This window comes from Poecilia latipinna, unplaced genomic scaffold (genome assembly GCF_001443285.1).
Source record: "Poecilia latipinna isolate Pla-1442-1.1 unplaced genomic scaffold, P_latipinna-1.0 Scaffold12, whole genome shotgun sequence".
Lineage (NCBI taxonomy): Eukaryota > Metazoa > Chordata > Actinopteri > Cyprinodontiformes > Poeciliidae > Poecilia > Poecilia latipinna.
The window spans coordinates 728,267-744,652 of NW_015112628.1; the positions used below are offsets into that span (position 1 = coordinate 728,267).

Consider the following 16,386-nt stretch of genomic DNA (forward strand, 5'->3'; position numbering starts at 1 on the left):
AAGTGTGAACATTGTTTTCCTTTCAAAAGCTTTTTTTTTTGTTTGTTTGTTTCTTTTTGCCTCCCCACCTGATGACTTCAGCACAGTATTAGGTCATCTGTAGAAAAGACTTTCTACTGGCGTTCCCCTCTGACCCCCCAGTAATACACACTGATGTGGTAGTGCTACACTACATAAGAAACGTGTGCTAGACGTCTGAAGTACAGCTTAACTTAGGTTTTAAAGTGTAAATAGTGGCCTCCTGACTACCCATCGCCTCGCCAGGCACGAATCCAAGATGGGGGAACCAGCAAAGTGACTTCATGCAACAGCTTGGTATTTTTCTGCTTCTTGTGCAGTGAAGGTCGACGCCTCTTTTCTTCTTCTTCTTTTTAATAGTGGACCAGTGGTTAGTAATGTTTGTATCCCCTGATCCAGATGTGCTACCTGTGTTTTCAGGGCCCAATGTATTTTAAGGCTGGTCCTCCTAGGTCATACGGACTGTACAAATTTGTACCTTCAGGACCACTAAGCAAATGTTTTTGTTTATTTTGAAGTGTGTGTGTGTCTGCGTGTGTGTGTGAGTGAGTATAGCTGAGCGTGAGACCGAATGTGTGAGTTTTGACAGCTATTTACGTAGAATTTGAAGTATTCCTCTGCTCTGAACTTTGCCATTCTTTTACAGAAAGACGGGAAGTTCTCGCCTGAAATAGCGAGAAGTGATTGTTAAGACGTAGACGGACCACGGACATATCTTCAGAGCTCGAAGCACTTGTTTTGTTTTTTTTAATCACCAACTGTCCTTTGAAGTTTTATTTTTTGCAGTTGAAAGTCCTCTTGTTTTTTTTTTTTTTTTTTTTTTTTTTTTATAAAGTGCGGACTCATCGTTGCGTTGTTTGTGTTCAAGAAACGTCAGCCGTCATTGTGGAACAATCATCGGGCCACAGAATGTAATGTAAGCTAATGGTGCTTTCAGCCGCCTGTGTCGGTGTTGGCAGCGAGCTTTTTTTTTTTCTCCCAGCCTCCCCAACCGTGACATCTGCCGTGCACTTCCAGAGCGTTATGCTAAGACCGCGGTAGGGTTAACTAAAATCAGCATACTTAATATTAGGTTGGAGGTAAGCGCGGGAGAGATGGAAGGCTTTGGAAACACGGAGGGAAGCTAAAGCTTTACATTTTGTGCTCTATAAAGGCTCACTGGTGTTGCGCAGATACAGACGGCTGGAGCAGATTTCTCGTTCGACTGTTTGAGCCACATGACTATGAAACTTTCTCTATAAACATCCCTGTTCTAATAAAGTGCTCTAGAGGTGTGACTGGTCCGCTTCTTGGTTTTTGGGTTGGTTTGAGTCACTGCTGTATTCCTGACTTACTTCTGCTGCAAGGAGTAGCAGAAGTAGTCTATGGATATATTTTTCCATGTTACAATTTTAAAATATTCTGCTCTGTTTTTACATGAAAGGAATACAAAATTATATGTAGCTAAAAATTGTCCTCAAATTCCACTTTGAGGGCAATTTTTAGCTACATATAATCTTGGCATTTTAATGTTTCTGTAACTTTTTAAAGCTAATTTTCTTTACTGTAATGTAGATTATAAGACTACAATAATGAGGTTGCTTGTAGTTATTTTGGTTTGGCTGGAAGTCCTAATTTATGAAAAAAAGTAAAGAACTTCCTTAATTGACTTGAATCTACAAATATAAACCTCTTATGTTTAATGTCCAGGAACACCATCTGGATGTAGATATTAAACTGATACCACAATGACTTGAATGTCGTTATATCGTATGACATAAAAAATAAAAAAAAATGGTTTTTATATTGGAATCATGTTAATTTTCAGATTTCCTTTTTTACTACAAAAAGTTAGACATTGTGAAAATTAAAAGTCTGAGGTCTGAGTCGGTTTCTCACCAAACAGAATCTCAAAATCAAAGGAAAGCAGTGTATGCATTATATATTTTCTACATCAAAATTTGTGTTTATCTAAATGATATTTATCCTAATTATGACTAAAGTGCCACTGGAAGTACTTGCACCACAGTTTAAGAACCATGGCAGTGGATTTGACAGTCGATATTACAGCCAGTATTACCGCTCAGTCAACTTTTCTCATATTATCCCCCCTTGGCTGTTATGCGCATGTGCGGGAGAACTGTGGGAAGGCTTCCGCTTTGATTTACCTCTACGGTCGTTACGTAGACGATGGCTGAGCTCCACAGACGCCGAAACGAGCGCGGCCGCGGCAGCCCGCCAGCTGCGGGAGCATCCTCACCCTCCTCCGGAGTCCAGAGGGAAGCCTCTGGAGACACCCCCACAGTGTTCGCGAAACTGTTTGCCGCGGCATTTTATGGGGTCAGCTCGTTTCTAATCGTTGTCGTCAACAAAAGCGTCCTCACCAACTACAGGTAAAAGTGCAAAGTTCAGAGAAGCACAATGTAGGCGCGAGCGCGGCGGATTCATTACTAATACTGGACTGAGTAAGAAAGGCGGAAACAAGAAAATGTACTTCCTAACCAATATAAGCAGTAGTTACTCTACCAGAGTTTCCTTTTTACTCAAAAAAATGTCCACTGAAAATACCAGTTTCACAAAGTAGCATACCTTAACTAGTTTCAAAGAGTTGTCATCTGATGTTTAGCCCTGCAACTTTAAATCACCTGTACTATAGCTGATAACCATATGCATATTGTTTCAGTGCAAATATTTGTAATGTGTTTTATTTTTACGTTTTTCTACTTTTATTTTTAAAATGTCACCTGTTAGCTTATCCAAATTATGGCCCTCCTGATAAAGCTTTTTTTTGTTGTTTTAAACAAACAAAAATGACATTATGATAATTGAAAACCATGGATTTTTATCAGAATTTGATGTCATAAAACCATCACAAGTAGCACATAATTATGAAGTGGGAAGAAAATTATAAATTGTGTCTTTTTTTTCCACATCATCGGCACAAAATTCCAATAAACTAGTCAAAAGCTTTTGGTTGTAACATGGCCAAAAATGAATAGTATGAATGTTTTTGGGAGATACTGTGAATCTTAGCTCTTCGTGTAAAGGTTCATCCACAACTCTGAAGCTACTCTAGTAAATGTCGGCGGGAGTGTTGGTGTCACTGAGCCCGTTTGTGTTTTCCAGCTTTCCATCGTCAACATGTGTTGGGATTGGTCAGGTAAGCTCTTGAGCTAATTCCTGCCCATGTGATGTCATCGCCTCTGCCTCTGCTGTAACTTCCTGCTCTGATCGCTGCAGATGCTGGCCACAATCGTGGTCCTGAGGACCGCGAAGATGCTGGGTGTCATCACATTCCCAGATCTGGACGTGACTATACTGGGCAAGGTGAGAAGGTTATATCCTCCAAGAACATTCCCAGGATCACTAATTAGACGTGATGTGTGTCGTCCCAGATGTTCCCTCTGCCTCTGCTGTACGTTGGGAATCAGATCTCGGGCCTCTTTGGGACGCAACGACTCAAGTGAGTCCCTAACACTCCATCATATAAAGCCCAGGCTTGTCTTTAAATGTGACACGGTTGCTTGTTCCCGCCATCTTAGCTTGCCCATGTTCACGGTTCTGAGGAGGTTCAGTATTTTTCTCACCATGGTGTTTGAGGGATTCCTGCTGAAGTAAGTCAAACCTCTGCATTCCGTCTGCACATGTTCCCAGAACATTTCCTGTTAAAGATGCATTCTAATCCCTCGCAGGAAGACCTTCTCCGCTTCCATAAAGATGACCGTGTTCACCATGATATTCGGTGCTTTTATTGCTGCGAGGTAAGACGACTCCTTGCAACCCAAACTGCATGTTTTCATGCCCTGTGCACGAGCACATATCTCACTCTGTGTTTGCTGTAGCGCCGACTTAGCTTTCGATCTTGAAGGATACATTTTCATAATGCTGAACAACATCCTGACAGCAGCTAGTGGGGCGTTTGTAAAGCAGAAACTGGAATCGAAGGTGAGCAGCAGCAGCAGATCTGCAGCCTGGGTGATGAGGACAGTGAAAGAAACGTGGCTCTGTTGTCCTTATAGGAGCTTGGAAAATATGGGCTGCTGTATTACAATGCTTTGATCATGATCTTCCCTACACTGGCATATGCGTATTACTCTGGAGACTTGCAGATGGTAGGTGTTCTTGCAATATACACTCACAATGGATGAGAGAGGTTTTTATCTGAGGCTTTTCATGATTTATTTGAACCATTTTACAAACGAACCTATTTCCAGCGTGGAATATTTATAGACCGACCAACTTTAACCCTTTCATGCATGAATTATGATCCTTTATGTTGGGCTTTTTTTTTCCAAAATTTTCTTTTATTTTCTTAAGGCATAAAAAATAGTAGACAAAAGCATTTTGTAAAAATAAAATTTAAATTGTTTTTTAGGCGATCAATTGTAATTTTCTTCAAATACAAAGTTGTTATTTGAAAAATACATCAGTAGTATTGTTCTTTAGGGGTTATCTGATGTCACAATATTTCTTTTTACCTGCAAGAGTCGTCTACAGTAGAAGGAGGGACCGGGTCGGTCGACAAGCTTTTTTTGTTTGTCGGCCATATTGGATTTAACAAAAATAATTTCTTGCATTTACTGCTGATGGCCAGTAGTTGATAGTGTATTTTATCATGCATTAGTGTCCACTTCAGTGGTCTCTGTGCTTTTATAACAAAAAAATCTACAAGAAAAGCTCAAGATAATGGCTTTTAGAAAGCTGTCCACTGTGGTGACCACTTTGCATGGAAGGATTAAGTATTTGTAAAAGAATGAATAGTTTGAATTTATAGATTTTCTCATACCAAAGGCCACCACACACTCAGGCGTACTGTGCACATTGAGTGAGCCGGGCAGACGTCATGCACAATGACCACAGACAGTTAAGACCAATGTAGGACCAATTTCCTACATGTCTCTTGACAAATTCCACAATCCGAATGGATGCTAGTAAGTTTTCCTCCATGGCAGCCACAGCAGTATTTGGAGTGTCATCATCTACAAATGTACCAGCACATGGTCAAAGGCCGCTCAGCGAGGGACAACATATTACCCCAAAAGCAACTAAAAGATGCAAACCTGATTAGAAATGGCCCAAAAAGAATTCCTGAAGTTCTTTGTCTAACAGCAACAACACAGTAGTACCCCCCGTTATTACTATGTTATGGAACACAGATTTGAGCGTGTATATGAAATTTTGAGTCTTTCCGTTATGGAGGATATCAATAAATTCGATAAACATGTGCACCCATTTCTGGTTCATCGTGTCACTGCAGATGTGTGATGCAGCGACTCTGGAAAAAGAACGCTCAAATAAATCATCAAAAGTTCAGAATACAGATTAAATGAATACTCAGGGTGACTCTAAAGTTTGCCAAAGCATTTATGCCCCTGTGACTGTGTGTGTTTGTGAACAGGGACTGGATTACAAAGGCTGGGCTGATCAGCTGTTTGTAGTGCAGTTTGTCCTCTCCTGTGTCATGGGGTAATGTAGCTCCACAAACTCTTGACTGTGTTCTTCAACCGACACCATGTTCTGCTAAGTCTTGCTTCTCCTCCCTCTGTGTGTTAATGCAGCTTTGTTTTAATGTACTCCATCATGCTGTGCACGCAGCTCAACTCGGCGCTCACCACCTCCATCATAGGCTGCATCAAGGTAAGTCATTTCTCTTTGCCAACACTCTCTGGGAAGAGCCGGCCTATACGTTAAGCACTTCTTGCACTTTTACCCCCAGAATATCCTGGTCACATACATCGGGATGGTGTTTGGTGGAGACTACATATTCACCTGGCTGAACTTCCTAGGGCTGAACATCAGGTAATCACCCGAACGGATTTAGTTGTTTGGGTTGGTCTGCAGAAGCAGCTTGAGGACACTGTCGGAAGAGAATTAAAACGGAGCTGCCAGAGACGAGCAAGAAATGCTGCGTGATTCTCACATGTGGTCAGTGAATCTAACACTTGGATTGCATTTTGTTCTTCGTTTCCAACAGCATTGCTGGGAGCCTGGTGTATTCCTATATCACTTTCACACAGCAGCAAAGCAGTAAGTAAGGTTTGAAATACCTTTAGTCATAATCCTGCCGGAAAATCTCTTGTTTTATTCTTAGGTGCTTCCCTCCCTACCAACCCCCCTGGTGGTTCACGTTGTATTAAGACCAAGACTATGTCTTGCTTATGATTACAGCTTCCAAACTTATTATAGCTTTAAACTTAAACTATACAAACTAGGGGTATATATTGGCCCCGATTTCTATTATTTTAGGCCATCATCCCCTCCCCACACTCATTTCCTTCCTTACCCTCCCTGACCCCTCTTACCCTGATTTCCTCCCTTACTCCCTCTTACCTTCATGTCCTCCCTTACCCCTTTACCCTCAATTACTTACCTTCATTCCCCCCCATATCCCCTCCATCCCCTGCCCTCATTTCCTCCCTCTCCCCCCTCTTCAACAGGTTTTCTATACCTGTTGTATTATGCTGTATTCTGCTGTCTCTGCCTACTTCTTACCTTTCTGCAAGTTTTCTGGTGAAAGAAACGTGACTCTGTTGTCCTTGGAAAATATGGGCTGCTGTATTACAATGCTTTGATCATAATCTTCCCTACGCTGTCTACACTGGAGCTTTCCCAGCCGCTGATCTAGCTGGGAAAGAGCAATTCAATCCAATATGTAGCCTCAAAATTATGGTCTCATTATGAGACTATTATCAAACTTTTTTGGCCTGCGTATAATGACCAGTGCACGCACTGTGAAATTAGGTAGTGGTAACAACACCCCTATCAGGGAAGCTTTAACCAGCTTCACTAACAGCCTGGACAGGGAAGCTGGTTAAAGCTGGTTGGGAATGTTCCTGTCAGACAAAATCTCAATAAGACACATTGTGTTCTGGAACAGAATGTGATAAAGTTCAAGGGGTGTGAAGGCTTTAGCACTGCTTTAACCCATTCCTAGCTTATTACACTCTATCGCCTACTAGAGATCTCACCAATTCTGCTTTTTTTAAAAGTTGTTCTGGCCTCTTACTCCATTATGAAGGGGTTCTTTGTTTTAAGCGTCTCTCTCTAACCTCAAGCGTTTTTCATCATTTTGAACAGAAAAGGCATAAATCCTGGAGTCCAAACAGAGTGAAGTTGAAAAATGATGATCACCTGCTGATGCCTGCAAACCTTAAGGAGAAAAAATCCAACCAGTGGGCTTAATGTTTTAAAGATATGCTGTATGATCTGTTTAAACTTTCTTAAGGTTTTACCTTTATGGAGTAAGGAGTGTTTAGTGATACATCCCATACATTTTTATATGCAATTGTAAAAAATTTGCTTTTATAATTAGAATCATTTTGTTTTTTAAAGGATGTGGTCACTTGATTTAATAAGCCATTTAAATGTACATATTGAAACTAGAAACTAATAAATTAATATTTTGTATTACAATACTCAGAATGATTTTTCAGTGATTGGAAACAGACGTTTCTGTGATTGGTGAATGACATCATACATGCGCTAAGATATTCCACTCAACACTCTTCAGTGTGGGTGCTGTTGCTGAGTGAAGACTAAAGGTTTTTGTATTTTCACAAATAAAAGCTCTAAAAAAACCTGGACTCTGCTCAAATCTATATTAGCAGGTTAATGATTAGCAAAAACCCGATTAGAAAATTATCTCAAATTCTGACTCATAGCTCTACTGAGGGAGGGCTTATTCCAAAAAGGTGATAACCACAAACTTTCATACCACAGAGGGAAAAGGAAATGGCAGATTTTTTTTATTACATCCATCAGAAAATAATTAGCAGTTTGTCAGCAAGAAAAAAAAAAGCGCAGTGTACAAGGAAGACCAAAGAAACGCAACATAAAACACGAGAGAAAAATATGCACCAACTGCTTATTAAAGGTAAGAAATCTATACAAACTTTACATGAGAGGTCACAAACTTTCTGTCTAGTAAAAACAAAGTGTTAAGCAAAGCAGACTGAATAAAAAAAAAAAGCAGAGATCTACATGATAATACAGGACATCACTGATGTCAGCTGCTTTTCACAAACAAACCTGTAGGGGGACAGACCCATGGGTTTATTCAGCAGACTCAAACAGATGTGGCAAAGCAAACAGGGGTTTCTGCTGGGGGGGTTGGGGGAGGTCGCTCCTCAAACAGGAGAAACGTACAATCAAAGTGCAACAACAGCCAGCTGGAGACAGCACCAGCTTCTCTTGTAATTAGTCATTTCATCAAATCCTCAACAACAAACGAATGGCTTGAACACCAAGAACCCATATCATTAGAGCTTTTTATTTTTGGTTAGAAAATATAAATATCTCTTGCGTAGAAAAATATCACAGATGATTTGTTTTATTTAAGTACAAATAGAAAAAAAAATTCTTGGCAAAATTTTGACAGTCTCCAAAATGAGAGTGGAGAAGATGAGCAAAACGTGTCTTTTGGGATGTGGTGGAGCAGACGAGCTTTTCATCAACCTTTGGCCTTCCTAAAGTGAGTCTTTTAAGAGATTCTGTGCTCACAGCTCAACAGAGTTTCATCGTCCTCAACCTCTGCTCCACTAAACTGGCTATTTATGGAGAAACTGAGGGGGAAAAAAGAGAAAAACATCACCCAAAAAACGGTGTGCTATTTAGCGAACAACGGCAGTCCTGACAGCCTTTAGTCTTCGTGTGTTCTGGATGGATCGGCCTCGCTCTGGCTCAGAGGCTCTGCTTCAGTCCTGCATCTTTTGGCCGGTCTGTCCTGTGCCACGGCTGCTGCCGCCGCCGCTGCCGCCGGTTTGTGGTCCAGTAGGAGCTCTAAAGAGCCGTTTCTGTCGTGGTTGGGCGCACTGACTTGGCCGCAGCCATTGGAGTTGTTGTCTGGAACTGAGAGGAGGGGCTCGGCTTCCAGGTGAGACGGGCCGTTGGACTGGACACCCTCGACCTTTACTTGGGCCGAGTCGGGCAACTGGGATGGGTCCACCGGATGACCCACGACACCTATAATAGAAGAAGAAGAAGAAATTAGTTTTTCTTTTTCCCCAACAATCTGAACTATATTTGGTAATTTCTTGTTAAAATAATTTAAAAAAAAATGTGGTTAAATTAAAATTAACCACTTAGAACTTAAGATTGATTTTGCCCTTCTTTAAAGGAGTCTGACTTCTCAGTGTGGATAATATTGTTCGGAATGAAAAAGAATGATATATAAATGAACTTTTAAAAATTATCGGTCAAACTGTAACTTACTGAAACTCTTCGCTTGGTTTGGGTCTGAAAGCCGTGGTTTTTCCTCACCGTTCTGACTGCTGCTGTCTTCCCTCTCAGAGTGGCTGGCACTGCTGCTGGACGTGGTGGGAGGAGGTGACGCCGCCCTGCTGGACGTCACACTCTCTGTCTCATCCAATAATCTGTCCATATAGTCCCTGAAACACACCAGCACATGATCCTTACACACACCTGACTGACTGCAGAGAGGTTCCATATGAAACTACATACACTAAGACTTATTTTAAGACATTTTTATCTCACATGATGAAAATATGATGAACATTTAAATGTTCATCATATTTTCTTGCACTAAAACCACAAACTTTAATGTAGCATATCCCAACAGATGTGGAAGCTTCTTAATATTTACATTTAAAACCGTAAAATTTCATTTTAAATACCAAAAGCAAAATCTCTGAATCAAAAAATCAAACATTTTTAGTAGATATTTGCGTTTGAACGGTCCCTCTGAAAGCAGACTTACGTGACACCAGGGTGAAGGTTGTATTTCCTTTTTCCTAGTCTGGTTTGCTGTGCAAAGAAATCATAACGCTCAGACTTCTTCCACATGTAATAAAAGGCCACACATTCTCCTACAGACCTAGTTCTCACCTGAAAGATTTCAATCAGTAGAAATAATTATTATTATAATCGTCCAAAGAGGTACAAATAAAACACAAGACATAATGAATTAGAAAATATATCTACATAGAGGAAAATTTGAACTGTTTACAAAAAAACAAAAGTTGAAAAAAAAAAAAAAAAAAAAAAAAAAAAAAATGAATGCTTGATTAGAAGACATATCTCACCTTATTGGCCTGTATTAAATGAAAGTCTTTCCCATAAGCTCGTAGTCCTTGCTCAAAGTTTCTACATTCCTCTTCAGTCCAAACTGATATCTCCTCTGTTAAAGAGAGTCTGAGTGTTACATCTGAAAAGGAGCGTTTATCCCAAAGTGTTTTGGGATCAGACAACAAAAAGTCAAGTGAGCTTTCCCAGCATGCTGTTGAGATTGAAGAGCCAAAGGGGCGTGGCTTTCCACCAGCAGCATTCAGCTGAGCAATGTAAGAGGCGTGGAGGATTCCAGATTAATCGCAATTAATCGGTTATTGAGCTCCTCGGCAGCTAGTGTAATAATCGTTAACTGGAGTATACAGACTCAAAATTGGCAATCTGCTGAAAAAGCAAACTGCCAGCGGTGGCCTGGCCTATAAAACTAAATATAAATCCATAAAGAAGTGGCTCACCTCGAGCTGCTTTTACATTAAACCTCAGTCTTCTTAGAGCTTCCTCTGTGTCAAAGTCACATTTCACCAGTTCATACAAAGCCTACAGGAAACAGGACACAAATCAATCACGTTAAAGAAATAGTCAGTCTGTGATTTAAACCAATCAGGCGAAGGGAGTAACAGTAGCTGTGTTTCCATTGACCATATAAACTATTATTGTTTACATCTGGTAATTTCACACATGCTTTTTTAGGTTTGATGTTTATTTTGTGATTATTTACAACAGTAGCTAATCTACCGCAGCGATAATGATCACAAAATAAACACTATGGATTATCTATCAGAGTTCATGTTTACGTCGCCTTTATTATTATTATTATTTTTGTTTTAACTTAATTAAAACACACCAAATTCCGCAGCACATCGTGTGAACCAACATATTTACATGTGATTTTGATTGAATTTCTTGTTGAATGAAAACACAGCAACTCTGATTTTTTTTTTTTTTTTTGACATTAACCAAAATATCAAAAAAGTTTTGTGCACATTTGTAATGGAAACCAAGCTCCTGATACCTGCTAATGCTAATGTTACGGCTGACGGGTGTCTATGAAGCTGCAGCTCTGTTGGCTTCACCTGTTCATTGTCTTTGATGTGAGAACCCTCTGGGATTGCGTCCACTCCTTTCTCCTCTCCAGTTCGCCTCGATGCTTCAGTCAAGAACTCGACAACTTTCCCCTCGGGAACGCAGTCAGGGTTCCACAACAATTGGTCGTCATTTTCATAAACTGCACGGCAGGTTGGAATCGATAAAAAAAGATTAGACGATCGACTTTATATCTACAGGAAGTTCAGTTAAGGCTAAAGTTTTATAGTTTGACTCAACCGCTCAGTTTACCTTTCTCGTTTTCTTTATATTTACACAAACCAACAGGAGTCTCAGCCTGATACATAGAACCCACCATTATCTCCTGTTGGTACAAAAACATTGTTTTGAAAGTTAATAGTGATTCTTCGAATCTGAAGTGATAAGTTTCAAGTCTTTCTTGTTCTGGTGTAACATAGATGTACACCAGACCATGGAAGTAACGTAAAAAGGCTCGCCTACCTTCTTCCAGTCTTCAGAGGGAACATAGTCCTCGTCTTCTTCTGACTCCTCTTCTACGTCATGACTACCTAAGAGACGCCATGATGCTTTTAAATTCAAACATAACCAGATAATGTCACAGAAAACAGGAAGGCGGAACGGCTCGTACTTTCAAAGTACTTGAGTTTCTGAGGGCGAATGAGTTCTGCCGTTCCGAGTGAGCGGACTGAGCGCGTGCGACCGTCAGAAGTGGTCTGAGAATCGCTGCCTTGTTCTGATGAAGTCTTAAAATCTTCACCCTAAAAAAAAAGAAAGCGCAACATGGAATTAAGCTGAAAACTTTCTGCATCAAATTACATGTACCTAACCCAAGGGATGGATAACATGGACTTAAACTTTTATCACAATATTTTATAGTATTTATTGAGATAACAAATGTGGCATTATTATCTTTTTTTAATAAAAAAAGGGCTGCTTCAGAACACCAGTTGTGTTACATAACACATAATTGTGAAGCAGTACACAATAATTCTTGATTCATTTCTTCATGCAAACAGTTCAACAGTCCCTATTGCAATTGTAGACCAAAGAACACACTGCTTAGTGGTGTATGAATAAACTTAAAGATGCAAATGTTTTTAATATTTATGCATTTAACAAATTGGAATAACAGAGATACAACTAACTAATAATGAAAACAGCTAACTTGGACTCCTTCCTTCTATAGCAAGGAATTTTAACACTTTAAAATAGTTCAGACTATAAAAGTGTCAGACAGTTCATTTTGAAAACAGTCGTTTTTCAGATACAGCTTAAAAATAAAGAGTCAGTGGCTTCAACAATTACCTCCGTTTTCTTCAGCTCTCCAGTGCTTCTGCTGCTTTCATCAGGATCAAGGTCCTCTTCTTCATCCTCTTCCTCCTCATCCTCTTCCTCTGGTTCCTCATCTTCCTCCTCCTCTTCCTCTGCAGGTGATCTGCTCGCATAACCATAAAGACTCAGTAGCTCATGAATGGGCATCTCCCCCTCCTGTAAAGAAAATAAAATAAGATATTAATAATAATACGTATGAGTTTTAAAAAGACCTATGTTGATATAAAAGTTCAAATGTTGGCACAGATATATTTATAGTTCATTCTCAGTTTAAGGAGGCACCAAAATATTATACAGAAATAGTGTGTAAAAGGTACTTTAAACAACAATTTAACTATTTTCACCCAAATATTCAACATTTTGTACTGTCAGTAACACAGTGTGTGGTCTTCTATATATTAGCATTAAATGATGAATTCAATCCAATTCAAAAATACTTTACTGATCCCAAAGTTAAATTAAATTTAATTAATAGTTTAAAAAGTATGAATGATAATAACAATAAATTATTAAAATTAATAGTTCAATAAAATTATTAAAACATAACAGTAGTGTCATGCAGGCCATATAAACCAAAATGTAAAAATACAAAAGCAGTAATGTACTTATAATTATAATATTTTATATATATGTATATATATATTTTTTGTTTTTTTGTTTTTTTTGTTTAGGATTAATGTCAAAGATGAAACTAATCATACACGGCTAACTTAATATGTGACATTATTGTGAATATTATTCTGGTCTTAATAACTCACCTGGTTAAATTTTGGTTAAATAAATGAATAAATACAGCATTTGGTTTTTTTACGGTAATGATAACTAATAGAAAGATGAGAGCCGAGCTTCACACCAACCCGTGCCAGGTCTTCGATCTCGTTGGAGTTGGTCTCGTCTGTTGCCTCCAGCATTTCCTCCTCCTCTAGGGTTCGCTCATCGTCAAAGTCATGAACAAGCATGTCGGCTGACGGATCGAAATCGTGGTCGTCGGAACCTGCTGAGCCTCCTGCAAATGTCCAAGGTCGTAGACAATGTCACACTGAAGCTAGTTCTCCTCACACAAATCTTTAAGTGTAGTACGGCACATCAAATTGGAAATAATAACAGGTAAAATATACTTATGTGTATCAATATAAATTGTAGCTATTTCAAGGAACAGGTTTTAAATGTTGCTATTCACTAAAGGCAAAACAGAGAAAGAAAAGATAAGCTACCTGGGCTCGAATTCCCGAGGGAGGGCTGAAAAACGGAAAGGCGGGGCAAAAGGTTAGGAGGACAAAAGGAAGAAATACATCCAAAAATCTGCAGGATTGGGAGTTAAGCACAAAAAAAACACATGCAGAACAACTTTGTATCTCAATTTTCAAAAACACACAGCAATAGAAATAAGCAATACAACAACATTCATCTTGACAATTTCACTTAGGGATGCAACGAATGATTATTTCAGTAATGGATTATTATGGATAACCCTGACGATGAATTGGATAAAAAATAAATAAATAAAAAACTGCCACATTCTGCATTTTTTTAAATTTAAAATCTAAATATGTTGTGTTCACTAATTGAAGAACTGGAAAGCAGAATTTTAATGCATTGAAAATAGAGCTGAAAAGATTCACTGTATTAAATTAATCAATTTAGTAATTGATTAATTGTTAACTGGAGTGCACTGTTTCAAAAAAGGCCATTTACTGAAAGAACAACAACCTGAAAGCAGTAATTTATTAGGCCAAAACTGTACAAAAATACCTACATAAACTTTTAATTTCTTATTTAAAAAGGGAACGGAATTATTTAATTGTATTAAGAAGGCTTAAGTGGTTAATGAACTACTGATCCCTGTGCAGGCTGCTACTCAGGGAGGGAAAATGTATTTTCTACCTGTCATATGTTCATTTAGGCTGCTACCTGGAAAAGGAGCAAGGTTCCTGTGAGAGCATGTACAGCCACAATAAATACATAAGTGACTTAAAAATATAACAGCAAATCAGTGTTCTTTTATCAAATAATAGGTTAAAAAAAAAGGTGTTGTGTATTTCGGTTTATTGAAATAACTGAAATTTTTAATTGCTATAACTTGTGGTATTTTTTGCGTTGGCTATAAAAACAATTCAAAAAGAAGCATTGTGAAATTCATCATAGACCTTTTGGTAATAAACCCATAAAAAATGATGTCCTAAAAATAAAACATATTTACTACTAAAAAGGCTACAGGACAACATTATACAAAGTGCAATAAAATTGCACTTTAGAAAATACTAAATATTTATTTTATGTGAAGTTGGCTGGAAAAACAAATTACTACATAAAACAGTTTGAAATAGTGCTAATATACTGTGGTGTTTTATAAAGATTGTTCTTAGTTTTTTTTTTTTTTTTAGCCTCGTCAATGGTTTTCATAATAACACTATGTGAAAAAATAAATCCATATTTTTAATGGTAGAAAAAATTATATATACATCTTGTGAGATGCTGCACTTCTATACTTTGTGGACTGAAAAAAAGGTGATCTAAGCAATCTTTTAAAAGAGCAAAGGAAATATGCTGTAGTTCATTTTAGTCTATTTCAATTGTGGGCTTCTGCATATTCTGATTTATTAAATATGACTATTATATCATAGCAATAATAGTATTTTACGTTGCATTCGTCCTAAATTTAATCTTGTCTTCTGTATTATAAGAAGCTCCAATGTTGTTCCTTGTCTATTAGTATTTGAAGTTAAGTTAAAGTTTATGATTTACTGAGTCTTTTTAAGAGCAATACTGTTTGTTAAGTAGTTTTAAAATAATGTAGACTACAGCAATTTTGGTCATGTATCAATAAAACATTTAGATGAGGTGAGGTTGTGGCACGTAATTCAACGAATCTCTGGTTTTAAGCAGAGTCTATACAACGTTTATAAGTCTTTAACAATTAGTCGAATATCGTTGTTTTTGAGAGCTGTGTCTGCGGAACAAGCCAACGCTTTAGTCAGCCGATAAACAAAGCCAAAAAGAGACCTCAAATTACAGCAATGTGTTTTAAATTATCCAAATAACCCCCCTGGAAAACTCTAATAGGCAAAACATACAGAGGCTACTCTGACAGTGGGAGGTCCGCGGACTCCGAAAAAAGCGCGCCTGACGCTAAACCCTAAAAGCTCACTGCGACTCAATGAGATACGAAACAAAGGCTACTGCGACCGTTTCCTGCGAGGAAAATGTAGTGCTACCCAACATATGTCACTATAGACTGAATATCACAACTGCAATAGCGTTTATATCCCACATTAAACCACAGTTTGCTCTGACAGGACGCCACTTTACTGAGTTCATTTTCTCAACTCGCTAACTTCAATACAAGTTGTAAGCTAATTATTTTTCCTTCACAGAAATCCGCTAAGGCGCCCAAATTTAGCTTGCTATTCACAGCCAGCGAATAAGAATGAACTCGAGCGCACAAATAAGTGTAAAACATAGGCAAATGTCCAGTTAACAGCTGTTCACGCGAGGATAAATATCCTGACCAAACCGCGAAGTAACAAACACCGCAGCTACCTTACAGTCCGTCGGGGCTAGCGCAGCTAATGCTAGCTAAATCCGAAGTTTATACAACATTCTGGACTCAAATAAATAACTGCTATCGAGCAAGCCAGTGAGCTGCTGCTTAGTTGTGTTTAAAACTGTTAAAACACAAAGACTATTTGCACATTCAGTAGAACAAACTATCACGTAATATGAAAGACATTTTTTTCTGACTATTTATTTCACTTTCTTACCTCCGCCATATTTGCGATCCTGCTGGGTGACGTCAGAGGTCACCGTTAGTACCCGGATCCGGAGCTCCGCCCACTTGCCTCTACCCCCCCAACATCGAAAACCAAAATAAAAGAGGTAAAAAGGCAGAACGGTCTTTGTTTTGATTGTTTTTGGAGCCAACCCTATCCACAACTATATCAATTTTTATAATCCTTTGTCCCAGCAATT

The 16,386-nt window shown here is 38.6% G+C and overlaps 2 protein-coding genes across 4 annotated transcripts; one reads left to right on the forward strand and one right to left on the reverse strand.

The window, feature by feature from the left end:
- The first annotated feature begins 2,125 nt into the window (after nucleotides 1-2,125).
- On the forward strand, nucleotides 2,126-7,566 carry LOC106946519 (UDP-N-acetylglucosamine/UDP-glucose/GDP-mannose transporter-like). The gene is made up of 13 exons (XM_015030903.1): nucleotides 2,126-2,390; nucleotides 3,124-3,157; nucleotides 3,238-3,324; nucleotides 3,393-3,460; nucleotides 3,540-3,611; nucleotides 3,690-3,758; nucleotides 3,840-3,942; nucleotides 4,017-4,109; nucleotides 5,396-5,463; nucleotides 5,556-5,634; nucleotides 5,714-5,796; nucleotides 5,972-6,024; nucleotides 7,075-7,566. Exons 1-13 carry the CDS (start codon nucleotides 2,188-2,190, stop codon nucleotides 7,083-7,085), a joined length of 1,023 nt encoding a protein of 340 aa, XP_014886389.1. The 5' UTR covers nucleotides 2,126-2,187; the 3' UTR covers nucleotides 7,086-7,566.
- A 680-nt stretch (nucleotides 7,567-8,246) lies between these two features.
- Nucleotides 8,247-16,259, reverse strand: mier1b (mesoderm induction early response 1b, transcriptional regulator). 3 transcript variants are annotated; one of them, XM_015030891.1, is made up of 13 exons: nucleotides 16,179-16,259; nucleotides 13,632-13,656; nucleotides 13,275-13,423; nucleotides 12,391-12,573; nucleotides 11,714-11,843; nucleotides 11,566-11,633; nucleotides 11,356-11,428; nucleotides 11,094-11,245; nucleotides 10,476-10,557; nucleotides 10,038-10,132; nucleotides 9,713-9,759; nucleotides 9,208-9,383; nucleotides 8,247-8,958 (listed from the first exon to the last, which is right to left on the reverse strand). In XM_015030891.1, the coding sequence occupies exons 1-13, from the start codon at nucleotides 16,185-16,187 to the stop codon at nucleotides 8,636-8,638; spliced, it is 1,512 nt and encodes a 503-aa protein (XP_014886377.1). In that variant the 5' UTR covers nucleotides 16,188-16,259; the 3' UTR covers nucleotides 8,247-8,635. The 3 variants fall into 3 exon arrangements, with proteins under 3 accessions (XP_014886377.1, XP_014886370.1, XP_014886361.1); XM_015030884.1 differs by having other exon boundaries at nucleotides 9,256-9,383; nucleotides 9,713-9,840; XM_015030875.1 differs by having other exon boundaries at nucleotides 9,713-9,840.
- Nucleotides 16,260-16,386: the final 127 nt, after the last annotated feature.

Coding starts and splice junctions, on each gene's coding strand:
- LOC106946519 (XM_015030903.1), top strand. CDS start 2,188: ATGGCTGAGCTCCACAGACGCCGAAACGAGCGCGGCCGCGGCAGCCCG. Junction 3,461..3,539: donor TTTGGGACGCAACGACTCAA/GTGAGTCCCTAA, acceptor CCGCCATCTTAG/CTTGCCCATGTTCACGGTTC. Junction 3,759..3,839: donor GGTGCTTTTATTGCTGCGAG/GTAAGACGACTC, acceptor TGTTTGCTGTAG/CGCCGACTTAGCTTTCGATC.
- mier1b (XM_015030875.1), bottom strand. Junction 13,424..13,631: donor CCTCGGGAATTCGAGCCCAG/GTAGCTTATCTT, acceptor GGACATTTGCAG/GAGGCTCAGCAGGTTCCGAC. Junction 10,558..11,093: donor ACATCAAAGACAATGAACAG/GTGAAGCCAACA, acceptor TGTTTCCTGTAG/GCTTTGTATGAACTGGTGAA.